Source organism: Rhinolophus ferrumequinum, chromosome 2 (genome assembly GCF_004115265.2).
Source record: "Rhinolophus ferrumequinum isolate MPI-CBG mRhiFer1 chromosome 2, mRhiFer1_v1.p, whole genome shotgun sequence".
NCBI lineage: Eukaryota > Metazoa > Chordata > Mammalia > Chiroptera > Rhinolophidae > Rhinolophus > Rhinolophus ferrumequinum.
In genome coordinates, this window is record NC_046285.1 from 50,834,729 (window position 1) to 50,862,028 (window position 27,300).

The 27,300-nt window shown below is 37.2% G+C and overlaps 2 protein-coding genes across 6 annotated transcripts; one reads left to right on the plus strand and one right to left on the minus strand.

The window, feature by feature from the left end:
• Positions 1-119: 119 nt before the first annotated feature.
• WDR53 (WD repeat domain 53) lies at positions 120-11,866 on the minus strand. 5 transcript variants are annotated; one of them, XM_033134069.1, is made up of 3 exons: positions 11,737-11,866; positions 5,880-6,375; positions 129-1,550 (listed from the first exon to the last, which is right to left on the minus strand). In XM_033134069.1, exons 2-3 carry the CDS (start codon positions 6,357-6,359, stop codon positions 957-959), a joined length of 1,074 nt encoding a protein of 357 aa, XP_032989960.1. In that variant the 5' UTR covers positions 6,360-6,375; positions 11,737-11,866; the 3' UTR covers positions 129-956. The 5 variants fall into 5 exon arrangements, with proteins under 5 accessions (XP_032989976.1, XP_032989960.1, XP_032989967.1 ...); XM_033134076.1 differs by lacking the exon at positions 11,737-11,866 and adding an exon at positions 7,511-7,591; XM_033134063.1 differs by lacking the exon at positions 11,737-11,866 and adding an exon at positions 11,124-11,344 and having other exon boundaries at positions 130-1,550.
• FBXO45 (F-box protein 45) lies at positions 11,455-27,300 on the plus strand. Its single transcript, XM_033134105.1, has 3 exons — positions 11,455-11,904; positions 18,063-18,419; positions 22,623-27,300. The coding sequence occupies exons 1-3, from the start codon at positions 11,590-11,592 to the stop codon at positions 22,806-22,808; spliced, it is 858 nt and encodes a 285-aa protein (XP_032989996.1). The 5' UTR covers positions 11,455-11,589; the 3' UTR covers positions 22,809-27,300.

Here is a 27,300-nt window from a genome sequence, read left to right on the forward strand (position 1 = left end):
TGATGAAAAGGAACTTTTTAAAAAAACTTTATTTTTTTTTTATCTTTTTATTTTAAGTGTGTTTTTCCAGGACCCATCAGCTCCAAGTCAAGTAGTTGTTTCAATCTAGTTGTGGAAGGCGCAGCTCATAGTGGCCCATGTGGGGAACTGAACTGGCAACTTTGTTGTTAAGAGCACAACACTCTAATCAACTGAGCTAACTTGCTGCCCCTGAAAAAAGCAACTTATTCTTGATATATTATGTTGGCCTCTATCCTCTATGTCTTCTATCTCTTCTCTACTTAATATCTGCTTATTCGTGACTCCAGCTTATTCCTGGTCCTACCAGCATCATGGCCTGGATTGCTGCGTAATATGCTAAACTGATTTGACCTGGGAACCCTCCTCTCAGAAACGGCAAAAAGTAATTGTCAGAAAAGCCTCTGGGCTTTACAAAGAACAAACACAAGAACAGGTTTCCTCTTCCAACTTGGTAAGGCTCCTCATAACATCCTAGAATCCTAAATAATTCGCGTTGTAACTGATGTGGTGACCACATCTGGATCAGGATGTGGGCTTTCCTAAGGCAGGAGACTTGATAAGACAACCAATATCCTTGTAGGCAAGTAATTGTGCCTGCAATTTTCCTGGATTTTCAAGTTACTTAACATCTCTGAGTCTCAATTTCTGTAGCAATAAATGGGGAAATTACCCACTTCATTGATTTGGAATAAAAAAATGAAAATATATATGTACTGAGTACATGATCAGTACTCAGTGAATATTAGTTCTCTTCCCCCAAATTTTAATACTTCATTTACTATATGAAGTATTATCCAATTATCTTCTGCTCAAATGTCTTACCATTTATACAATGGAATGGTATTATTACATATGACAAATAGTTTAAACAAAGAATCACGATCTTTTTAACCTACAAAGTTTTGCTGCAGTTTTCCAAATGTTTTTTATTGGATTTAAAATTCATTTAAGGGATACAGAGATATAGAACTGGTTTGATCAGCTACTAAAATATTTTGGTATCCCTTTATTTTTGTACTCAAGAGCCAGTTCACTTTTTCTCCATGTTCAATACTCAGCTTTGGTGAAATTTTGCCATATTCTTCATCTGTTACTGAAGCATTAGTGTTTCCACCCTGCTTGCTGTAAGTTGTTCTTTTAGTTTTCTTCCTGTGGGTATGTTTTGCAGGGCTCTTCTGTTTTTTCTCAACTTCACTACTTACATCCCACAACATTATCTTCCCATCATTCCCTCCAGTAAGCAGCAAATAGGATTCTGGCAGAAAGCAGACCTGGGATACCCCCAAAGTATGGCCTTTAAAGCCCAGTTCCTGTTCACACTTGATTCCCATCACCCTAAAGATTCGAACCTTACCATCTTCTGCACCACAACTAAAAATGTTACCACACGATGCCACAGACACAGAGTGGGCTAGAGCAGGGTTTAAAAGTTGACTGGGTGATTGTGGGCTCTCCATTTCTTCTGTTTCATCCTCCTGTAAATTTGTGATCCAGAGAGGCCGGGCTTTCTGAAGGTTCCACAGCATCACCTTTAAATAAAAGGAAGTTACACAGTCAAATAGAGTTCTGGCTATTTTGTTCAACTACCATGCTTATTCTGCTTCTAATAAAATCATCAAAGTAGTCTGGCAGTGATTAGCAGGATGTATTTCCAGCACTATTTAAAAAAAATGTTTAGACAGTACAACATACCAGTGGAACATACCCTGGTGCCAAAGCTACAATGCCAATGGGCCGTAAGCTAGAACTTAGAAAAAAAGAGCCTGAATAACTTTCCATTAACAAACCCATTAAGGTGTAATACAAATTCTTAAGCACCTGCCAGTTTTTTAAGTCATTCACCCCTCACCTCTGCAAGTAAAATTGAAGATTATGAAATTTATTAATTTTAGTCTATGCTGGTTACAAGTAAAAATGCCTATCAACTAAATAAACTAAATCTGGAATTCCACTGAAGTAATTTCTATCTGGAATGCTTTCCCTTTTCTTTTCCTTTTCCATTACCCAAATTACACATCCTAGGGGCGTAAGCAAGTCCCTGTCCTTCTAAGGAGGATTTTCTAACTATTCCAGCCAGCTTCTCTCTCCCATACTTAATTCTTATTCTATTAATTGACTATATTACTAGCTTGTCAGTTTCTTGAGCTTTAATTCATCTTTGCCAATGCCTAGCTTGCCTGGAAAAGAACAGAAATTCCAAACCAGTCTGTTGATTAATTTGACATCCTGGTATATTTAGCTTTTTGTTGTTGTTCCCTATCGTGATCTTGGACCTACTAAATCGATTTAAATGAAATGCTAAATAAAACCCATTTAAAACAAAGTAATAAGCTTTGTGAATTGCTTTTACTTTATAGTGATTCATTTCCTTCCTGTAGTAACCAATTTGAAAAGGAAAATATTCTTAATACTTTTATAGAGAATAGAGTTTTATTTTACCATCTTGTATTATTCCTGAATTATGACTCACAATTTAAAATGGACAGTAGGATAAGCAAGACCTTGTTTAGATAGTGAAAACATAGATCTGAACTGACAAGATTACTACTGCTGATATTAAGAATTTGGCCTTTTATTCAAGGTTAACTTCTGTCTACTCAGCCTACTTTCAACAGACATGAAATCTAATAATACTTACATTCTGCTTCTACTAGGGAAAGAACTGAAAAGTCTTTTGGATTGGATTTATAAAATTATACAAAGAGGCCAGCAATTAGTATTTGGGTGAAGCCAAAATACTACTAACAAACCGAAATAAAGTAAAATAAAGAAATATTAGAAAATACAACAAAAATGAATGAGTACTGAAACTTGATGTGAAAATAATCTCCATTAAAAAAAAACCTGAACACAGGAAAACAGACATTCCAAAATATGCGAGCTTAACTGTATTGGCAGGTACCCCCAAGTTTTTCTTACACAGCCCCTATAATGTCTGGATTACATTTTCTGTTATCCTAAGACATCTAAATATGAATTATACCAAAAGTGTTTTCAGCAACTTAAAACATTTTTGTATTTACTTAAATCATCTAAATGTGTTACTAACCATCCTAGATTCTACCAACTCAAGAATCCAAGTATTAAAGATTCCCAAGTTGTTCCTGCCTGTGCAGTCTCTTTTTACTTCTTTATTCGTCACTGCCAAAGATTCCAAGGTGTCCCACAGTTTCTCAACCACCTGTTCAAGCAATATCACCGAAGCAGGGGAGCTACAGGTATCGAAGGAAAGAATACAAGAGTTTGGGGTTTATGGTGCTATAAAACATCAAAGAGAGGGAAAGTGGACAACTGGCCAATGTTTAGAAATGAATGCAATCATATCAAAGTGACCCGACTCAAAAATTTCTCCCCACTACAAAAAAACATTTCTTTCCTCATAAAACCAAAACAAAAACCCTCCTCTAGCATCCTGATCCTTTGAATGTTTATTTTCAGGTGTGGAAATGGGGCGGGGGTGGGGTGGGGTACGGGGTGGGAATCATGTATGCTACAGAAATGTATGATGGTTTCGAATTTCCAAAGGTTTTTACAAGAAAATGCTGTTTGAGTGGTGCATACACAGGTATTTATTTAATGTTATTCTTTATAACTTACACATATATTATAAATACTATTTGTATTTATTTAATATAAAACTAAGTGGTGTCAAGTATCTTAATAAATCACACTTTGTTCTTAAGATCCCTGGCTCTGAGTATTCTTTGCCTAATTATTTAAACCTATCTAAATCAAAAGATGCAATTTTTATAATTTCTATAATAACAAGGATAGGTGTGTTGAGCATATCTACTGTGTGTGGCAGTAATTCAGTTCCTGCCTTGAGATAAAACGCATTTTGCTCAGTGAGAAATAACTCTCAAAATTAACCTGATAAAAACTCCCTTCCACTATAACTACACTCTTGGACTGCCCCATAGGCTGGCTATTCTTAAAGTTTAGAATACTGAATAACCAGGTTTTAAAAGGTAAACTGTAGAAGAAATTACAACTTTAGTAAGGAAATAATTTCTTTAAAGCATGGTTGTGATGTCACAATCTCTGTTGTTATATCATAGCCCAGTGCAGGAGGTAATCTACAGCGAACTTCAAGCAATTCTTGGCAGTCAAGCAATAACCTAAGTCTTCTTTACACAAAATATTTCCTATACTGTTCTCTAGCAGCTGCCTGACTCTAATAAAGCTTCCCACCTAGAACTGGATGCAAAATGGTAAATTCTAGATGCCCACTTCTTTTTTTTTTTTTTTTAAATTTATTGGGGTGGCAATTGTTAGTGAAACTACATAGATTTCTGGTGTACAATTTTGTATTACGTCATCTATAAATCCCATTGTGTGTTCACCACCCAGAGTCAGTTCTCCTTCCATCACCATATATTTGATCCCCCTTACCCTCATAACCCACTTCTTATTTAATCTGAAGAATACAGGTCATTTTTGCATACCTAATTGTTTACTGCCAGACTTAGTAGTTAAATAATGAACCAGTGATTGAAAACTAGTACAGCTTAAGGATGAAAGAATGACTAGTCAAAGAGACACTGTACAATGTGCCTACTTAAAACAGATATCCGCCTCATTGTGTAGGCCTTTCCGCACAACCAAGTAGGCATATTATTACCACTAGGGTAGAAAATTGTAGATTTTAAAATTTTGCCTACTAAATACCAGTGGCTTGAGGAGGGGGAGTGGCAGTCAGACCGACAACAAAAATCAGCCTCATCTATTTCTCAATTATGAGAGGGTAGGGAGGGTACAGGAAGGTGTGGTACAGATCACTGACCAAGAAGGTGGAAAGACAAAACCTGTGATGCTATTAACAAAATCACAGCGTCTTACAAGAAAAATACTGTATGTAGTTGAAAAGGTAGATTAAATGCCTAGAACAATAGGTCATTAATAAAAGTGGTTCTTTTTCTGGAAGTCACCTGTTTCCAAACCAAGAACCTTTTCTATCACATTATTAAAGATATTTTGCTTAAATACCTCTGGTGTCACAGAGAAAAAAGAGGCTCAGAGTCACAGAGATTGAGGTTTGAATCCCAATTCAGGCAGCTGTGCAGGCACTTAATTTGAATGTTTCCTCATGTCCAAAAAAAGAAGTAATAATTATCTATTAGGGTGTGATTAGAATGAAAACTAATATATATAAAGCATTGGCAAGTACTAAGTGCTCACCAAAAAGAAGCTGTGATTATTCTCACTCCAGTGATACAAGATTTACTCTCAAGAAGCAGCACATCTACTGTGGGAAAATTCAAGCTATTTGAGAGCTTTCTTTTATTAAACCAAAATCTGCTTCCCTATGACTTCTATTTAACCAGCATATTCTACTCTTCCCCCTCATGAAAACCCCACATAATGGGGTTTCTAGATATACCTACTCTTCTAATGGCCTTCCTCTGAATTTGGGTCAATATGTGATGGTCCTTTCAAAACTCAGCATGAACGCCATGTTCTGATCCTGGTCACCGATACACAGTACCTCAATGAATGCACCCCAGAATTTTAAAGTGAAAACAACAGATCCAGTCCCTCCAAGTTTTTTTTTTTTTTTTTTTTTTTTTAAACACAGCGTTTGTAGAAAATGGGTAGTAAGCTCTGCCTTCAGTATGACCCTTTGTTTAAACAAATGTTCAGAATCAAATATTTGAATTCTCAGGTTTTAGGAATGTATTAAAGCATACAAAAAGGAAGACTAAGGATTAATGATTACTTTGTGAATAAAATCAAGGCCTTGTCAAGTTAGCATGAAACATGCATGAAGACAATGTTAGTAGGGAACAGAAAATTCGAAGTTTGATTCTGTTAGCAAATCCCATTTAGAAATTACCCAAGTACTCTTGGCAAAGCATCACCTGCATGTCCAGTCCACATGACACCAGGCTATGAGGCCTGTGAGGCCGAAAAGCTACAGAAGAACAGATGTTGGAATGTCTCTTCAGTGATCTGCTAACTTTCTTATTTTCCAAGTCTAGGATTTTGATTGCCCCTGAGTCATCAGCAGAAGCCAGCAGGTTTTCAGTTTCATTCAATGAAAGACAATTGATTTCTTCTTCATTCACATGAAAATGGTCCAGGGAACCTTTGAGGGACCTGACGTCCAGTATGCTAATAGTTTCTCCGTGTGAGGCATAGAGCTTGGTGGGGCAAGAGGGAGAAAATAAGACACTGGTAACATCTTCGGCCCCTTGGAAGCGTGTGTGTCCCAATGGAGTCCCATCTTCACCCCAAGTCATGAGATCTCCACCCTCTGCTCCAGAAGCTACTAGTCCTTCTTGACTTGCATTCAGGCAGAGAATAGGAGAAGAATGTCCACCAGTCCACTTGACAGCCATAATGGCCCAGAAGACTCTGTGAAAAGGGCGAAAAAACTGATATCATTTCATGGTTTACTTAAGCACTTGATGGTAGGAGATAAATGCAGTAAGTAATATTTCATTTAAATATTTTTTAAAAGACATCTAAAAAACTCAACAAAAAATACATTTTAAGATCAAGTCTACAAAAGCCTGGTTGAACACAGGGCTATGGTATATGTCTGGAACATGCCTGAATGGGCTTCTCCCGCAATCAGGGACCCAGGTAAGCCTGGTTTTCCAGCCTTTGAAATGAGGCCTACATAAGAATAAACACTAAATATGTTTATTTTAAATTAGGAAAAATTCTTTTTAAGAGACGGTCGCACAATCTTCAGGTCATATCTTTTATCGGAATAATGTTTTAGAGAGTGAGTTTTGGAGCTAGACTCTCTGGGTTTGAATAGCTCTATTAACCTATTAGCTGGGTGACTTTGGGCAAGCACTGAACTTCCTCTCTGATCCACCTTCCTTTTCTATAAAACGAGGGTAACAATAATAACATCCATTTCATAGGATCAGAGGGGATTAAATAAGATAATATATGCAAAGCACATATAATAGTGCCTGTACATAATGAGTGCTCAACAAATATTACCATTATCACTTTTCTTATTTTTATTAGGCTGGTCAAAGAGGCATAATATTTATTACACCAATGGTCCTCAAACTGGCAGCATCAGCATCACTTAGGAACTTGTATCCATTTTACAGGTAACAAAACTGAGTCTCAGAAATGTTAAATAATTTGCCCAAACTCAGCTGGCCCTTAGGATTTGTACATGGGATCCCAAACTTTTAAATCATGAAGACCCTTTTCTAACAATTCTTCTTGACAGCAGTTCTACTTAGTATTCTTTGAAAGTACAGAAAGTGACCAAAAGCTACAAATCATTCATTACTGCTTTTAAATGTACTCACAAAATTTTAATCACATTATCACCTACTTGCATTTATGCTACAGCAGTACTTAGTACAAAATTTAGATTCCTGATATGCTAGGCATCCCAGATCTATAAACTGAAATTGTCACATACTTACTGCCTTAACTGCCTATCAGGCAAAGCAAAAAAGAAAATCAGGGCAATTTATACAACTCTAAATGGTCAAACAAAAGGAAGCAAACAAACCTGGTCAAATTTAATTTTTCACTTCGGTAGCCAAGGGAGAGTTTATCTAGTGAAAACCTGCCACAGTTGCTTACTATTTTCAGATACAATACCTGAATTTAGTAAAATGGTATAGAGATAAATTTCCTAATATTGTTTTGAAAAATCATTTTTAAAAAATCTGGCAATCTGCCTAAGATTTCTACTCCCAACATAAAGTTTGTTTCCTCCCACTTTTAACCACACACACAAAAAATGACTAGACTTGCAAAAAAAAAATCACTAATCTGTTAGTAAAGTAACAGAAACATGGTCACAAAATCAGATATAGTAATTTTCATAAAGACGACAAAATGAGAAAAAGACAAAAAGATACATTTTTTTAATGTCAGCGGAAGCACTCAATTAGTATACAGAGGAAACTAATTAAACTGGGACTGAAGCAAGTAAGTTTTAATAGAGAGGTTTGAAAAGGAAATGACTCAGAGGGAGGTAAAGACAGGGAACCCAGTAGTTTGATTTTTGCTGACAAGTATTTAAAAACTAGTTAAATAATTTTCTACCATAACAAAGACTTGCCAAATGTTACAGATAAATAAAGAATAAAGGACGCTTAGCGTGACTTAAAATAAAATATATTAATATTATTTAGGCTTAGGGACGGTCATCTGTGGTGACTATTGACTTATAAGACAAAGACAATATCCTACTTTAAAATACGAAATTTGAATTAGCCATTGAAAACGCCAATTAAGTTACAAAAAAATTTTAACTCTCTTATAAATCTGTGGCGTACTGATCACTTATCTCCTAAATTAGAGTTTTAATTTTTCTTTTATCAACTTCAAAGTCTGGAAGTCTGCCCTCTACAGCTTCAGGATTTTGTGCACATATGGGTTTTCGATCCCTGCTGGGATTTTAGGTTTTCTCTAAGACAAGGATGAGGCAGGGTTTCTAGTACTTCCAGTTCTCCATGACAGATTTACCCACGGGGGACCTAAGTGAATGCTGACTGGCAGACAAAAGTATTAGCAGGTTTTCTTCCTAATACAATTCTTTTCTGGAAAAGATTAACTCAATTTTAAACATACATTTATTTGCTTAAGCTCCACTCTAAAGTGTGAGGTCAGGCAACAAAAGGATTTTGTACTTAAAAGCATTTAAAGGGACTATTATAGACAACACAGTTCCTGTAAATTTTTCCATAATGAAACCAGTAGTAACTCTCAGTCTAGTAATCTCGTAAGACCAAGGTCAGCTCTACCTTAACCTCTATGTACCAAAGTAAAAAACAAATTAAACTTCTAATCTCACATCACATGGCTAATATTTACCGATTACCTAACAAGTCAGAAAAATACAAAGACCTATTATAAGGAATGTTAAAAAAGAGTTGAGAAAGCCCCAGAAAGCTATACACTGAGGCTTTTAATTTTAGTCATCAATATTTATCATGCAGAGTATTGATCCGTTTGTAACATTAAAATTTGTGATTATTTGAAACACACTCAAAGACCACCATAAAAAAGTGGTAAACAATCAGACCGTTCTGGTAAAAGGTAGTAGGGAAAATGTGATTAAATCTGAGTTAAATTAAAACAATCTTTCAGAAGTAAGTTGTCAAGCCAGTTTGTTTTTCTCTTATTGGGACCGGAAAGCCTACCAGAAATAGAATCGCTAAATGCCACTATCCCCACATTGAGGTATCAAGTCAATGAACTTATACACAGATGCCTAAAGGGTCAAGCACAACAATCAACCATATCCTATTGTGAATTACTTTAATTAGAGAAGAGATTCCTTTCAATTCCTAATGATATCGTGGAGTGGGCGGGGAAAAGTGGGTATTTTGAGAGCCTTTTTAGAAAGTGTGGAATGCAACAGTTTGCAGTTCTCAACAGCCAGAGGGCAGAATAAAGATACTGAACATGAGGATGAGGGAACGGGCATGCTCAGGAGGGTGACCAGCAGGTGAAAGATCTGTATAAAGTAGAGGAAGTATGATAAAGGAAACGTTTTCCTACTTTGCAATTCTACTTGGGACACCTGAGGGGTACTTTGGCACAAAGAGTCACCTCATTGGCTGGACAAGATTAGCACCAAAATTGTCTCATCAGATCCTTGAAAGGCTCTACTCACCTACACTGTGACAGATAGGATAAAGGCCAACGTCTTTAATAACTGAATGATCTCTACTCTAAACACTCTGCTCCAGTCATACTTCTATATACCCACTTGTGTGCTTTTCAAGTGTCTGTGCCTTTAAAGAAGTTCATTCTGCCTGGTTCTTTGTCCCCTTCTCAGATGCATCAACTCTACTTATCCTTTAAGATTTCAAAGAAACTTAAGTGTCTTTCCAGAAAAATGTTGGTTTTCCTTGGATCTCCTAAGGTTGAAAGCTGAAAACTGAAAACTCTGTAGTCTGATGTTAGACTACCTTATAAAGGGACTATTTAAAGGGACTATTATAGACAACACAGTTCCTGTATTGTCATTACCTGTTTTGTCACTACCTTATTACCTGTATTGTCAATATCTTATAGTCATTATCACTGTAACACGTATATGTCAACTTTTCTTCCCATGTTTGGGTTTTCCAAAGTTGGTCTCGATGTGGAGAAGCTGGCTAGCAAACAACATGACTAAAAAGCTGCGCCACTGGCATAAGCAAGTATGAAAAGAATCTGGATTACTAAGCATGTTGTAAAAACAAAAACACCTGGGAAGGGAACACAATAATGAAACACCATATATAAGAGTAGAGAAGGTAGCTGCTGTTCCTTTAGTCTTACTAGAGAACAAGATATGGATTATACACAGAAGGGGGAGAGCGTCTTGAAAGATTTCTTTCTACATAAAGGAAGGTAAGACAGTGGAGTTGACAACTAAGGGAATCTATAAACCCTATTATAATAATTCCCTCAGAGTTGTTTTGAGAATGACATAAAAACCTGCATAAAGGAACCTAGTAGAATGCCTGGCTCACGTGACAGCTATTATTTTCTCCTAGCATTCTTTAAAGGCTGTCAAAAAACTTTTTGGGCCACCTAGGAAAACGTGGTATAACCAAATAATGCTGCAGTTCTTTCCCTTCCAAGAAGCCATATATTATTATAGCCTTCACGTCATTCTCCCCATTGGAACGTCTAAATAAAAACACATTGCCTTAATCCGCCTACTAATCGGTGGGTTAGTAGGCAAGACTTGAAAAGGCTACATTCTGTCCAAACGAATGTAGCACTTAATAAGCACTTAAACAGCACTTTAAAGATAACCAAACGGTGCGGGGAGGAAGGTTCAAATGTGGCGACCTTACTTTCCACATACACGCTGGGGCACACATGCTGAAAAGTACGGGTATATGAGGAAAACGAGAGCCTGATCAGGAAAAGACGACTTTAGCTGCCGAAAGTAAAGAAAGCAGATCCAACTCAAGCCGAAGGCGGCGGAGCCAGGAATTGCATAGGAGAGGGAAGTTTCCAGCGTTAGGCTGGAGTCTGAAGCAGGGACCTCGCTGACATAAGGAAACCTCACAGGAAGAGAGGCCCAGAAAAGCTGACGCGGGACCTCTAGACCAAAAAAGAGGAAAAGGCACGGGAAGCGAGCCACGAGACCACCCGCGCAAACCTCCTACCTGTGCTCCCCGCTTCCTTCCACGGCGCCTCGTGATGACCTCACCCACGGCGCCCAATCCCATGTAGCGTAGGGCGCCAGGCGTCTCAGCTAAACAGTCACATCCGGGGCCGAGAGGAACCGTGAGCGAGCTGGGCGTGCGCCCTTGCTTCGTGCCCTCAACCCGCATGGCGGAGCCACGGGCGCGCCACGGGGAGGCCGTGCGAGTCGGGCGGTTCCGGCGCCCGCGCTGAGTCGCGGGGGAGGGGCGGGGGACGCCCGTGTGGCGGGTGCTTCTGCCCTCAGTGAGGCGGGGCGCGCGGCGGGCGCCCCCGGGCAGGGGCGGGAGTGGTGGAGGGGCAGGGCAGTTGACTGTGAGAGGGGCGGTGAGCAAGCTGCTCCCGTCTCAAGGCGAGGCTTGGCCTCCCCAGCAGAGACGGGGAGAAGCGGCAGCAGCGGCGGCGGCCCGTGGGCCGGCTGGTGAGGTGATGGCGGCCCCGGCCCCGGGGGCTGGAGCAGCCTCGGGTGGCGCTGGCTGTAGCGGCGGCGGCGCGGGCGCGGGCTCGGGCTCGGGCTCGGGCTCGGGGGCCGGGGGCCGGCTGCCCAGCCGGGTGCTGGAGTTGGTGTTCTCTTACCTGGAGCTGTCCGAGCTGCGGAGCTGCGCCCTGGTGTGCAAGCACTGGTACCGCTGCCTTCACGGCGATGAGAACAGCGAGGTGTGGCGGAGCCTGTGCGCCCGCAGCCTGGCAGAAGAGGCTCTGCGCACGGACATCCTCTGCAACCTGCCCAGCTACAAGGCCAAGGTGAGGGATCCCCCGGCCACGCCGCTGCCCCCAGCCCCGCTCCTGCGCACGGCCCTCAGTGCTTCTGTAGGCTTCTGAGTCAGACGCCTCGCTTCACCATCCCGCCTTTCCACCGCACTTGTCCATACCTTACCTCACCTCCCCCCTCCATGAAGATCCTCTTCTCTTTGGATTGAAGTTATGCGCCTTAACTCACCCCACTTCTGTGGTAGACTTTTTGAAGGTCCAGATGGTTTCCCATCCCTGGTTTCCATCACTCATTCTACTTTACACAGTCTCCCTTTAAACACATACCGCCCTCATTGTTGTACGTTCAATACTCTAATCTTATTTTTGTCCCTGCCCTCCAAATAGGCTTTAATAGATCTTCCTGCTGCCTTAACATCGGTTTAGTTCTAAGATCTTCGCTTTCATCCTACATTCACCTCACTGTTTCCAAGCTCAGATTTATAACCATTTGTTTTTCTTTATTTTCACCCAAGTTCTGTTTAATTCCTTCTACAGTGTTTCAGGTGTATAAATGAGTGTGGTCCTAGGCATCCTGCTAACTTTCAAGATACAGACTTTAATAGACCCAGCTCCCGTGGGCATTGCTTAACCGTCATAATACTGCCTTGTCTCACTATTATTGGCTACTTCCTTGCCAACTTTTTCCTAGTTCCACCTTGATGGTGTGTCTCTGCTGTTCTATTTGTCATAGAATTCCGGTTTTGCAGCCTCTTTTTCTTCTAGATTCTTGTGCATATTCTTACCTTCTTCATATGCAAATAAAAATGTCTAGTAACAGTAATGGTAGGGCTGAAAGGATTCTTCAGGCAATACCAAAAAAAGGCCTCGAGCTTGAGTTCATTTGGATGGATAGCAGCTATTTAGTATCGCAGTCTTCAAGAGCTATACGAGAGAGGATAAAGTCTCACTTAGAATGTGGTAAACATAAAAAAATACATTCATAACTAAAATGGGAAAACATCCCTTTTTAATGCTAGACTACCAGTCAGAGTCAGAGTAAGAAGTAAACGTTTTTCCATGTGAAATAGATGTAAAATTTATTCTTCTGTAATAAAGCACGTTTTGGTTTAATAAGTTAAGGAATATTCCTGTTAAATGATCTGTCAAGTTGTTTTCCGACTAAGCGAAATAATGTTAATTTACTATGACAATGTTTGTACATGGTAGATGCCCAGTGCATACTAGTTGTAATTTATATAGTAGGGGGCAAAGATTGCAGTTTTGTCCTATTTTTGCCTGATACATGTGTAGGCTTCATAAGTTTTATTTAGTTTTTATTTCTCCATAAAGTTTATTTTTATTTTAAAATAAGATATTTTGGTAATTTTTCTGTCATAGATATGTTCACCTGACTAAAGATTCATATAATAATATGTAATAGATAATGTGTTCATGTGAGTTAACATTGAAAGGAAGCAAAATGTCTTTTCCCCCAGTCACCCAGTTTTCCTTCTTGGGAGGCAACCTGTGTTACCTATTTCTTTTGTACCTTCTCTACCGTGTTTCCCCGAAAATAAGATCTAGCCAGACAATCAGCTCTAATGCATCTTTTGGAGCAAAAATTAATATAAGACCCGGTGTTATGTTATGTTATGTTATGTTATATGAGACCCAGTCTTATAGTAAAATAAGACCGGGTCTTATATTAATTTTTGCTCCAAAAGATGCATTAGAGCTGATTGTCCGGCTAGGCCTTATTTTCAGGGAAACACGGTAGATAGTTTAGGTTTCTTAAATTTCTAATACTTTGTATGTCTTTCTATTACAAGCACTACAAGTATTGTAGACTTGTACTCATAACATATTCATTCAGATGATGGAGTACTTTTCTTGAATATCCTGAGGATAAAAAGATTAATTCAAAAGAAGTCAGAAGTCTAATAAGTTAAGTGCTGAGTCTAATAGAGGAGAAAAAAATGTATAGCAATAACTAACACCTGGTAGAAATTACTCCTATTAGAGACATAAAAAGAAACATATACTAGAAGTTCAGTGAAAGGAGAGATTTACAAGTTGAGAGGAGGATTGGAGAAGGTTGGAGGTCGAGATGTATCTGAGTTGAATTTTAAAGATAGAGAGGATTTGAATATTTTACTAAGAGGAAATACCCTGAACAAAAGCAGTACAAGAGGAAAGCCAAGGCTTTCTACAGCATATACTGTATTTTTATTTTAAAAAATATGAATGCCAGGAACTATGTTCAGTTTTGTAGATGGAATGAATGAAAACAAGACAAACTCATGGATGCCTTGCTTCACAATCTGGTGGGGGGTGGGAGCAGAATGGATATTAATCAAATAATCACAGTTATAAAATTCCATCTGTGCTAAGTACTATGAAGGAGAGACACGTGGTGTTCTGAGTGTCAGGAAAGGAGGATTTGACCTAGGTGTGCAGGTCAGGGAAGGCCCTTTCTGACTAAATAATGCGTGGACTGAGACCTGAAGGATAAGAATAAATAGACCAAGGGGTGAGAGAAGAGCCTTCCAAAGGAAACCTGATGAGTATGAGGGACAGAAAATACATCAGTGTAGCTGGAACATAGAGAGTGAAGGTGAGGCAGGTTGAGATACGATGGAAGAGGTGGGCTGGGACTAAACTATAGCCATTTTGAACTAAGCAAGGAGACTTTAGAGTGTGGGAATTGGTGATATGATTATTTTGCATTTTTGAGAGGTTATTTCTAACTTTAGTATGGAGAACAAGTTGGAGGGAAACCTTAGAAATATGGATAGATCAATTAGAAAGTAGGTAGTGGAGCAGATGGGGAGAAATTTAGGAGAGATTTAGGACGTGAAATCTACAGGACTTAGCAATAGATTTGAATTAGGGGTGAGGAAGAGGAAGGTGCTAAGGATGACACCTAGGTATTTGGCTTGCATAATAGAGAGATGATCTGGGCTGGATTTAGGAGGAATGAGTTCAGTTTCATTAGAGGAGAATTTAAGTGTATTTGAAATATCCAAGAGATTTCAGATAGGCATCTCTTACAGTTTGGAGCTTAGAGGAGAGGCTAAAAATATAGTTTAATTAGATTGAATCCAAGTAGTGGGAAATGATTGTAAAGGTAAGCTGAAACGAGATAAATCACGGAGGTCCTTGAAATACAGCCTTTAGTCTATAGTTTGGGCTTTGTTCTACAGTTGGAAACCACGGGATTTTGAGTAGAGGAGTGACAATGAGAGCTGTGTTTTAGAAAAACTAGGCTATACGATGAATTGGAGAAGGCAGGGGTTAGTGACTGTACCAGAGGTACTTAAGGCAGTGTATAAAACAAATGTATGAACAAGTGTACAGTGGAGAGAAGGAGGTGGTTGGGAGAACTACTGCAGAGAACAAATCCACAAAGGGGGACGGCTAGCTTACCGAGTGAGTGAGATGAAGAAGAAGGAAGAATCAGATAGGATTTCCAGGGAGCTTGGGTAACTGAGAGAAAAATGGGAACAGCCTTGGGATGGCATTAAACTGGAAAGTATTTGGAGTTGTCAATCTATTTAGGATTTATTTGTCTTTTTAAAAGTTTGTGTTACTAAATAGCATCAATTATTTCCGTCATACTTAGCATCTAACTAAAATTCTCTAAAGTTCAGACTTATTTCCTAAACAAGGTCTTAAAGCTGTTTGCCATAATGTAAAATCCAGGTTGTGCATGAGACTTGGAGACAGGAACTACAGATTTTTATTTATTAATTTGTGTATTTTTCCATTTCATCTGAATTTCTCAGTATCCATCTCTAAAAGATAAGGACACTTAACATAATCACAATATCATCTTATCTAAAATTTGAAGAAATTAACAGTAATTCCTTAATATAAAAAATGCAGTGTTCTGATTTCCATTGCCTCATAAATCAAGTGTTTATTTTTAATTTTCAATTTATTTCATCATGATCTATATAATATTCCCATGGGAAACAGTTGATATGTCTCTTTAGGCCGTTTCAGTCTACACATTCACCCTCCATCTCCCCACCTCCCACCCCTGCAACTTATTTGTTGAAGAAACCAGGTGGTTTACTCTGTAAAGTTTCCCTCAATCGGGGTTTTGCAGATTTCATTCCCATGGTGTTGTTGAACATGCTCTTCTATCCTCTGTATATCCTATAGAGGTTTCATCAGTTTAGGTTAGATTAGATTTTTTTGCAAGGTATTTTTTAACTAGAACCATATGGTTAGGGTGTGTACAGATTTAAGTGTTGTATGGTGCAGACTGTGGAATTCAGGTGAGAGAAGTCCAAGAGATTGGGTAGTCTTGGTTAAGAATAGATTCGTGGAGGTGGTAAGACTGGAGCTGGTCTTAGAGGATATGTGGGGGAAGGAAAGCAGGTACAATACTACAGGCAAGGAGAACAACACGAAGTGAGAGAAATAGGAGGAACCACATCTGGAGGGCTTTGAAAGCCAGGCGGAAGAATTCACAGTTGATGTGGTAGTCAATATGGAACTATCAAAGGTTATTGAACTGGGATGAGATGTAATAAACATGCTGTTTTAGAAAGATCTGGAAAGAATTCAGGTAGAGGGTTAAGAACTGAGTTCTGGAGAGTGTGGGGGGCAGAGGTAGGGTAGTCACCAAAAAAGGATACAGTGAAGGATCAGCCCAGGGTAACAGGAAGATGTCATAGAGTTTGAGGAAGAGGTTGTCAACAGTCACTGACGAAGAGAATAAGGATAGAGAAAAACCAGTTGGTATTTATAAGAATTGGGGTAAGGATTAAATATTTTATAATGAGGGGCTAATTGTCTTGATAGTAATCTCTTAAGTTATTTGGGCAATACTTAATATTTTGGGGGCATTTTACTCCCCCTTTTAATCTTTTGTTCCAATCTTTTAGGTGCTTAAAAGTGTGTTATAAATAGGAACAGATAGGAAAAAAGAAATTAGGAATACTTTAGTTTTACAGCCTCCTCATGAAAACATGGGATGCATGAAACAAGAAGGGTTTGTTTGTTTGTTTATTAAATTTCTCTGCTCTGGAGTACAACAGTGAAACAGTGGTGTACCGGCTAGTAAATGAACACTTGATGAGGGGACTGGATACCTGACTTCTCTTTGGGGCTCTTGCTCTAACTAGCTGTTGACTTTTAGGTCTGTGTCCTCATCCCTGAGTTGAACTAGGTGACATTTAAGGTCCTTCTTTCCTATGCTGAAATTGTATGATTCTGGAGTTGATTTCTCAGGTTAACTAAAGCAATGGGTCCCAGCCTTGGGCTGCTTTTGGGTGGTTTTAATAAAGTAAGGTATTAAAAAAAACAGAGAAACCAAAAGCTTTACATTATTAGAACATGAGAAGTTGTTATTATTTGTACAGAGTAGCAATTTTCATACTGTATTTTGGAAGCTTAAAGAAAGCTGGTAATTACTGAAGATAAACTACCTTGTTCTATCAATGGGAAGCTATTCTGAATGGCTATCTCTTTATAAATTCTAGTGGTTGAATTTAGATGCTACCTAGGGGATTATTTGATTTGTTAAAATGAGAGTGGTGCTGTCGCAGTGTATGAGTAAGACCTAGCAAGGAGGCTGAGGCGCAAACGTAATTTGTGGTTATTCAAATTTTTCATAAACTTTAGAGCTGCTATGACTAAATTCTCTAGTTTACTTAAAATATTCTTTTGGTGACAGCATTGCCAACATGAAAACTGTACATCTCTTAACTTTTTGATATAAAAATATCAAATATAAGCAAGAGTATAGAAAATAGTTGAACAAACCTCTCTATATCTATCTCCAAGCTTTACCAATGATTCATTCATGGGCAATCTAGTTTCATGTTTACCACACCAACTCTCCCCCTCCACCCTGGATATTTCAAAGCAATTCCCAGATATCATTATGTCTCCATAAATATTTCAGTGTTATCTCTAAAATATAAGGATTCTTATGTATATCTTTTGATATCTTTAAGAAGTCTATTTGGAGAAATAATGCTACGGTTTAGAATTTTGATCAATAATGAAATAGTTGGCAGTTATTTTAAATGTTACTATCCCATCCTGAAACTTCAGTCATTTTTTGGAAATGCTTGCTTTATTATTTAAAAATATATAACTTTATTTTAAAAACACATAGCCTAAAGTTTGAGTACTTTTTAATATCTGAGAAAAATCAAACTTCTGTTTCTTTGGTCTGTTTTTCATCTTTTCAGGTACGTGCTTTCCAACATGCCTTCAGCACTAATGACTGCTCTAGGAATGTCTACATTAAGAAGAATGGCTTTACTTTGCATCGAAACCCCATTGCTCAGAGCACTGATGGTGCAAGGACCAAGATTGGTTTCAGTGAGGGCCGCCATGCATGGGAAGTATGGTGGGAGGGCCCTCTGGGCACCGTGGCAGTGATTGGAATTGCCACAAAACGGGCCCCCATGCAGTGCCAAGGTTATGTGGCATTGCTGGGCAGTGATGACCAGAGCTGGGGCTGGAATCTGGTGGACAATAATCTACTACATAATGGAGAAGTCAATGGCAGTTTTCCACAATGCAACAACGCACCAAAATATCAGGTGAGAAGCTAGGTATTTTCTTCGATGTGGGCCTTTGTCAAATCATGTTTTAATTTGTTTTAAATTTATGAAATTTAATATAGTAGCTTTGTATATCTTTTTTGGTAATTTTTAATTAAATAGTGTAACTGGTCTTTCTTTGCTACTCTGATGATAATCTTTTAGTATCTCAATATTTGTTTCCTAATACATATTTGACCTTGAGCAGTCCATCTTTGTTCTAAATCAGGGGTGTCCAAACTGCGGCCCGCGGGCCAACTGCGGCCCGCGATTCATTTTTTATTGGCCCGCAGCAAATTCCAAAAATATATTTAGTTTACTTAAATATACCAGGTGAGGCAATACGTACTTCACCTCAAGTGAGTGGCCCGGCTGTTTGTGTATTTTACCGCATATGGCCCTTGGTGAAAAACGTTGAAAAAAGTTTGGATACCCCTGTTCTAAATCGAGGGTTGGCAAACTTTTTCTGTACAGGGCCAGATGTAAATATTTTAGGCTTTGTCGTTCATATATGGTCTTGGTCATTAGACAACTCTGTTGTTACAGCACAAAAGCAGCCATAGATTATATGTAAAAGAATGAGCATAGCTGTGTTCCAATAAAAATAGCTGTGTTCCAATAAAACCTTCTTTATGAGCTGCAGGCCAGATTTGGCCCAGGAGCCATAGTTTGCCAACTCATGCTCTAGACTCTCATCTTTCCTATTATCATAGCACACCCAAATCTGCTTTTTCTAGACATCTCAGCCCCACAAATGCACCTGTGTGCATGCACACACTACCCTCTGCTATTTATTCATCTGTTTGTGGATTCAAAGACTCTGGAGGTGTTACTGATTTCTATAAAGACAGGCAAGTTCAGGCAAACTTCTGCATTTTAAATTCTTTTCATCTTAGCCTTACACCATATTTACTTGATTCTAGGGTCAAAATTATTTATAAGGTCTATATGATTACTATAGATTCAGTGGTCTAAAACACAATAATCTGATAAGAAACTGGAAATTTTGAGGAATTATATAGTGCATGTTTCAGATGAACATGTGGCTTGAAAACTTGAGCCTCAGTAATGACTGCAAGTCAGGCATACTAAAGTAGTAGAACTAAAAATATGATTTCAGTTCTTTTAAATTTATTGAGACTTGTTTTATTCCCAGCATATAATCTATCTTGATTAATGTTCCATGTGTGCTTGAAAACAACATATATCCTGCTGTTCGATGAAATAGGCCATAAATGACATTTGGGTGAATGTCATTTCACCCAACTAACTGATAAAGTTAGTTAATAGTGTTCAAGTCTTCTCTATCTTTACTAGTTTTTCTTTCTACCTGTTCTATCATTTACTGAGTGGAGCATTGAAATCTCCACCTGTACTTGCTAATTTATCTATTTCTTTTTTCAGTCTGTCAGTTTTTGCTTTAGGTGTTTTGGAACTCTGTTATTATTAATAGGTGGATATACATTTATAATTATTATTTCTCCCAGCCTGATTAACTCTGTTATCATTATGAATTGACCTTTGACTCTAGTAATATTCCTTGTCTTGAAGTTTATTTTGTCTCATATTAATAAAACCACTCCAACTTGCTTATGCTTACTACTGCAAAGTACCTCTTTCCCCCTATCCTTTTACTTTCAGTCTGTCTTTGTATTAAAAGTGGATTTTCTAGACAGGATGTAATCGGATTTTGCTTTTTAGTATAATTGGGTCTTGCTTTTTAGCAAACCTGATCTCATACTCTCTATCTTTTGATTTGAATGTTTAATCCATTTACATTTAATGTAATTGTTGGATTGCTTGGTATTGTCTTTGTCTCTGTGCCTCTGAAGCTATGTTTTTCCTTCTCTTTTTTTTTTTTTGCATTGGATAATTTCTATTGCTCTATCTTCTAGTTCATAGATGCTTTCTTCTTGCCATTTCAACTCTGCTATTAAGCCAGGCTAGTGAATTTTAGTTATGGTGCTCTTCAGTTCTAGAATTTTCATTTGGTTCTTTTTTTATAGTTTCCATTCTCTATTGAGATTCTCTATTTGTGTATTCATTAATCCTAGATTTTTCTTTAATTCTTTGCCCATATTTATAATAATTGCTTTGAAGACTTTGTCAATCTAACATCAAGGCCTACTTGGAATCAGTTTCTATTGACTGCCCTTTTTTCCCCCGTGAGTATGAGTTGTACTTTCCTGTTTCTTTTCGTATCCAGTAATTTTTAAATTGCAGATTGGACATTATAGATAATATGCAGTAGTACCTGAGTGTTTTGTTCCTCTAGAAGTTGCTTTGGTGTTCTGAAGACTGTAGGTTTTCTTGTTCTAGCATGCTGTTAACGTGCATGGACTCAAACTGTAAACTGTCTCCCCATGGTGTGTACCAGCTAATGTCTTTGTTTAGTTTTTTTATTTGTTTGTTTGTTTGTTTTTTGGTTTCTTGCTGCTACTATTTCAGCTAGTTCCCTGGAGGTTTCCTCTATGTCTGTGTTATATAGTTATCACACCAGGATTTGGGCAGAGTTTATTCTTAGATTTGGGGGCTCATCCTCTTTGTGGTTCTGTTGCTTCTAGAGTTCCTACTCTTAAGTTTCCAGTTACTCTGCCATCTCCAAGTTTTGCCGACTGATACCTAAAGCTAGTAAGACTTCTGCTTTCAGCTCCCTGTGCTGTGTGCATGCTGTATGTGCAGTCATAGGTGGAGCAAACTTGCAAATTTCACCAGGAGTGGTACTATCTTCTTAGTTTCATCTTCTGTAAAATAGGGACAACTCCTAGGATTGATGTGAGGTTCAAAAGAGATAATACAAATAAAGCACAAAATGAATACCCAACAAAATATTAACTCTTCATTTGTATTTTTTGTTGTTCATGTTTTGTTGGTGGCAGTAGTGTTGATGATGGTTATAATATTCTTAGGTCCAAAATTGGGTGTGCGTTAATCTGCACGTTGGGCAAAGGGAGGAAAAAAGCAGATGTTGCTAGTTATTTGTGATAGAAAATACAATGAAGAAAAGTAACAACAATAGCAGGAGTTAGCATAATTTGGAAATATTGAATTATTATTTTTGATTGCAAATGTTAGGACTTTCTACCTTCAAGTATGTAGACACAAATTATAAGGGTAAAACATCCTTATTTCTTTGCTTACTTTTCCAAATGGGAAAATAACTGGCTATATTGTGCTTCCAGTTTAGTTTAACTACCAGTGCTGCTGTTTTTATGACAAACAGATGTTTTCAGAGCGGTGGGCCATAAAGTGACTATTTAATAAAGTCTGTTCTACTTCTTTAGAATTTTTAGTCGGATTGTCTGTTTATGACTATGTAAGTTCCACATTATATATAGAACTGCTGTATAAACTTTAAAGACTGTATAAGTGTTTTATTATAATGTATATGTAATTTTTTTATTGTATTAAAATATACACAGCAATATTTATAATTTTAACCATTTGTAAGTATATAATTCAGTGGCACTAAATACATTCACAGTGTTGTATAACCATCACCATTATCTGTACCCAAAACTTTTTAAGTATCCCCAACATAAACTCTTTGCTCATTAAAAAATAACTCCCGATTTCTCACTCCCCACCCCTAGCCTCTGGTAACCTCTGTTCTACTTTCTGACTCTATGAATGTGAATATTTTAGGTGCCTGATAGAAGTGGAATCATACAATATTTATCTTTTTGTGTCTGGCATATTTCACTTAGCATAATGTTTTCAATGTGCATTCATGTTCTAGCATATATCAAAAGTGCATTTCTTTTCATGGATGAATAATATTCCATTGTGTGTGTGTGTGTGTGTGTGTGTGTGTGTGTGTGTATTATAGTAATTTGAAAAGGTTATTTAGATAGCCTTTTTTGGTAAAATTAAAGCTTTTAGTGGTAACCTTAAGAAAAAAACCTTTAAACAAAGAATCTGGGGACTGTTCAAGGGGAGCATTTAAATTTTCAGTATTAAATGTAGGCCCCATGTAAGTCTTAAATTAAAAAAAACTATCAAAACAAGTTGTAATGAAATTGATATGTGTTCTTTCTTATAGCTGCTTCTCCTTGACCAGAAAAGTTCTCTTCAGGTTTTTCTAGATAACTTTCAGGGTATATATTCAAAATAATATTTTCAACTTGTTTATTTGTATCATGTTTCTTGTAGCTATGCCCTTGCTGGGCTTTCTTCTAACCTTATTTTGATATCTGTTTGCAGATAGGAGAAAGAATTCGAGTCATCTTGGACATGGAAGATAAGACTTTAGCTTTTGAACGTGGATATGAGTTCCTGGGGGTTGCCTTTAGAGGACTTCCAAAGGCCTGCTTATATCCAGCAGTTTCTGCTGTATATGGCAACACAGAAGTGACTTTGGTTTACCTTGGAAAACCTTTGGATGGATGACAGTGGCTTTCTTGGGATGAAAGACAAAGTAGAGGAGATAATCTGCTTGTGGAAATCAGAATCATGAAGTGACAGTGTCATACATGCATGCCCAAGAAACATCTTGAAAAACACAATGAAATTGTTAACTGGAGAAGCAACTCTACAGCAGAGATTATCTTAGTGTTTCCTCTTTCTACTGGGCCAGAAAATCCTCAGGGTTGCACTTGGTTGAGTGGGCAGTTGACATATGCATGTTGCAACTGATTTTGTCTCTAAGTTAGCAATGTGTTATTTCCAACTTTTAAGGTGAGATTGTAGAGATGCTGTAAAAGGGATAAGATAAGGAAATAGCAAGATTTTTAAGTAGTGTGTTTGTGAAGAAAGACTGACCCTGTTTTACAACTGCCTGTTTTTTCTCCAGACCCTTTTTTTCCAACCAGCTTGACTATTAGAAAAGTATGAAACTGGTTGGGTTTTATTTAATATTTTTAATATATTGAGAAGCATGGTCTGCTTGGACTGCACTTCTCTAACAGTGAGATGTAAAATTGTGCAGCTATTTTAAAAGTTGTATATACAATATGTGTGTAAAAACAACTATAAAAAAAACAGGACAAAGGGATTGCTTTGTTCTGGTTCAATTTCTTAAAAACCACTACATGGTACAAAATTAAAATAACATTTAGAGACAATTAGGTAACTACAACGAAGAGGGTTTTGAGAGGAGATGTGTTGTATTGGCTCATTTTGTATTATATTTGGTTTACAGTTTCTATAGCTATTCTGATTTAAAAAAAAAAAAAGACCAAAATTATTGTAAAACTCCTTTAATCTCCTGGCTAAAGATTGAGGGAAGGGAAATTTATTTCTAACCGTACATATATCAGTAATAATAATGTGCATCTCGTAGTACCTGGTTTTAGTTTTTGGCCTTCTGAGAAAGTGTCTCATGACAACACACAACATTGCCATTTGCTTTTATAGGCCTCACATATGAAAGCTGTTAGTCACAGACCTTAGGAAAGGAATTGATAAATGGTCCTTTTATTTTGTAACTTTATAATGCTGTAGATATTATAATTTTTTAAATTTCATATTGTTTACATCATGCAACAATCTAAGCCTCAGACTCTTCATTGGGGTTATCAAAATGTTTACTCACCCACCTGGAACAGTGCCAACCTGAACCCAGGTTAAGAATGTTCTTAATCTCAGTATATGTAATTGCCCCCATGGGACTTGAAATAGAACACCTTGTGCTGAAAACTTCAGGTTGGCAATATTTTGAAGGTTTCATTGTAGAAGAGCTTAACATTAATTCCTATTCTGAATTTTTGACTAATAAATCTGATTTCACTAATACTCTTTCGAATTAATAATCCAACATACATGAGCTGAGATTTTCTTTTGTTAGAAGAGAAACAAACGTCATCTTTCTGTATGAAAGTATAAATTGTATGGTGTCAGATACATCTTTGTGATAAGAATTGACTAAGGCAGGTGGAATCTTTGTACTTTTTAGGTTATTGCTGTATGTATATTTTGTCTTAAATCTAATAAAATTAGGGACAGCAAGAAGCTGGTTGGGGTTCTTGGACTGCTCCTTGAGAGTTAAGATTATCAATACTCCTATGAAGCAGGGGATTTGAATCATGAACAAAGATTTATTTTTGCCACCTGACAAGTTTATAAATATTTATTGTGTATTTAGTATGTTGCTTAAAGGTGAAATCTGTTAAAAATTCTTTTTGCTACCCATGTCAAGAAGAAACTCCTGGAAACCATACTTAATAGTACTGAGTGAAATTATATGTTACATGTATTAGTGAATATAGCTGCTACAGAAATTGATTTTTCTTGGTGTGGAATGACTTGGTGTGGAATTTGGCAAAGTTTAAAATTAAAGAGAATTGGGTTAGGGTGAAGACTGAGCTGGTTAGAAAACTATGAAGCCCTTTAAGTACTTGTTTTCTTTTTCAAGTTATGATATAGCCAATTCCAAGAGCTGTCGCCAAGAGTTTTGTTTAAAACTTCCATTTTGTCTTGTCAGTAGATGTTCATTTTGTAACGAAGTTTTGAAGGTGCTGAATGGAAAACAAAAACACATGGTTATTGCATATAAAACCTGAAATCAAATAATTGCCTAAATGTTTAACAAGCTATTCTTATCTCAAAGATTGGAATTTCCTACTAGCCCATTTCAAATTGTATAAAATTGGTGGTTCATATTTACCATGAGTATCAGGGAAATGAAGAGCCTTCATTTATAACCTGATAAGTGAATTTCTTACTGGAAATGAATAGTAGCGCTACAGAATATTGAAGCAAATTTCTACAATGTTCAAGGAAGTGGAGTCCCTTTTTCATTGATGGGATCTCTTTTTCAGAGAGCATTTAGGTAGAAGACAGTTGTACCTGAAGATTGAGTATAAGTCATCTAAACCAGTAGTTAACCATAGCTGTACTTTAGAATCATGTGCGTTTTTAAAAATATTGATACTTGGGTCCTACACCTAAGATTCTGATATTGGTCTGGGATGTGACATAACCATAAACATTTTTTTAAATTTCCTAGATGATTTTCAGTACGCTGCCAATGTTGAGTTCAAAATTCACTTTTAAGTTTTCTCATCTGCAAAATTAATAAAATATCCTTGCTCCCTCCCTTCACTACCTCACAAGAATATTGAGGGTAGAGAAAATAACAGGAAAGTGCTTGTGTGACGGATAAAAAGTGCTATTGAAAGGCAAAGTAGTTTTGTATTTCAACTGAAACTTTGAGCAGGAAAAATGTGTAATTGAATTTGCTTTTTTGACTTGAGAAACTGGGAGCATTCTCTGGTTCTTAACTTTAGTGAAGCATGCAGATGTGTAAGCAAACATTTCTATTACTCTCACTCATACTATGGTATTCTGTCATATTTGAGATAGGCTGTTCTGATCATCTGGTTTTACATAGGAAGAAGAAATATTAGGCTTAACGTCTGTAATGGTCAATGGCTCATAATTCATTAAAACATTTCATACAAAGAGTCCTGTCGTCTTAATATATATCATTTCATAGTTGCCATTATTTTTTTCATTATCTGACTTTTGAATGTTCAGCCATTTGTTTTATCTCCTTCATTTTTATTCATGTAAATTTAGGTTTAGACTTGAGAAAGCACCTAAAGCAAGTAGGTTTTGCCCAGTTGAATATTTAAGTCATGGCTCAATGATTAGGTATCTTCTGCCTTTTAGATGTGATTTGACCAGGGAAAGAGTTTAGAAAGTAACAGCCCTAAAACCGTATAGTAGGTATTATAATTAACTTTTAATTTAAGTCCCCAAACTGCTGTTCATATAAACTGTAATATTAATATTTTTTATTTTAAAAAATCAGCAGTTTGAAGAGACAGAAATTTAAGGAGATTTAAAGATGAACATTGAGAAGATTACTCTCTAGACATCAAGACCACCACGTTGGGACCTCTTTGAGGCTTTCCTTGAAGGAACAGTCCATACCCAACCCAAATACCAACTATCCTCACAAAGCATTCCTCAATTTCTCTAGCTGAATGTAATCCCGCCTTTCTTGAAATTTTCCTATTTTTATATTTTATCTGTACTTAAAACATGCTGTGTTACTTTATACCACCTATAAATTTATTTATAGATTATTTCTTGGTATCTTTTCTCCCCTGAACATCTTAGGACAGGATCTCTGATGAACTCATCTTTATGTCTAAATCATCTCAACTCAATAAGCAGGTGTTCACATATTTGCTGAAGGAACAGAGAAGGAGCTATGTAGGAAGACAAAAGCTCCCCTAAAGTTACAGACTACAGTAACAAAAGATGAGAAAGAAATCTGTATCCTGTTTAAGTGAAGCACAAAGGAAAGGGATGCAAATCTGAGGCTAACAAGGAAATGACTGTGAATGCATTTTAGCCATTCCCCTTTATTCTTAAATATTGGTAAACTCTGATTTTTAGGTCTTGGTGTAGATTTCATATTTGTTTAGAATTTAGAATTCTGTATTTTAATTTTTGGAAATTCTTTTGTTTTGCTTTAGTTTCTTAATAAAAAGTTAAACATTAACCACCTGTGATTGCTTACATTTAAAATGAGGACCTTTTTTTATATGTAGCTCAGAAAGAAAAACGGGTATATTAGTAGTCGAATGTAATGGAATTTACCTACAAATTCCATAGCTTTTAATACTGGAATCCACATTTATCAAGTTTAAAATGGAACATGGACAGGGAATAGTAATTCACTAGGATTCTGTTCCCCTGTTGCTTCCACCCCCAGATAATAGTTGTTTGATAATGCAATCGTTTGCCCAGAGTAATAAGAGATTGATGTGGCTGAACAAATGGCTCCTGTGATCCAAAACCTTAAAGAGGGCATGAGTTGGTCATGTTGCTAAAAGTTGCTTGATGCATTAATATGTTAAAATTTATACAAAAGATTTTAATTTTCTAAAAGCAAAGTAGGTGTACAATTTCTGTGTTTAGTGGGAAGAGA

Coding starts and splice junctions, on each gene's coding strand:
- WDR53 (XM_033134069.1), bottom strand. CDS start 6,359: ATGGCTGTCAAGTGGACTGGTGGACATTCTTCTCCTATTCTCTGCCTG. Junction 1,551..5,879: donor CATGTGGACTGGACATGCAG/GTGATGCTTTGC, acceptor TTTTATTTAAAG/GTGATGCTGTGGAACCTTCA.
- FBXO45 (XM_033134105.1), top strand. CDS start 11,590: ATGGCGGCCCCGGCCCCGGGGGCTGGAGCAGCCTCGGGTGGCGCTGGC. Junction 11,905..18,062: donor TGCCCAGCTACAAGGCCAAG/GTGAGGGATCCC, acceptor TCATCTTTTCAG/GTACGTGCTTTCCAACATGC. Junction 18,420..22,622: donor ACAACGCACCAAAATATCAG/GTGAGAAGCTAG, acceptor ATCTGTTTGCAG/ATAGGAGAAAGAATTCGAGT.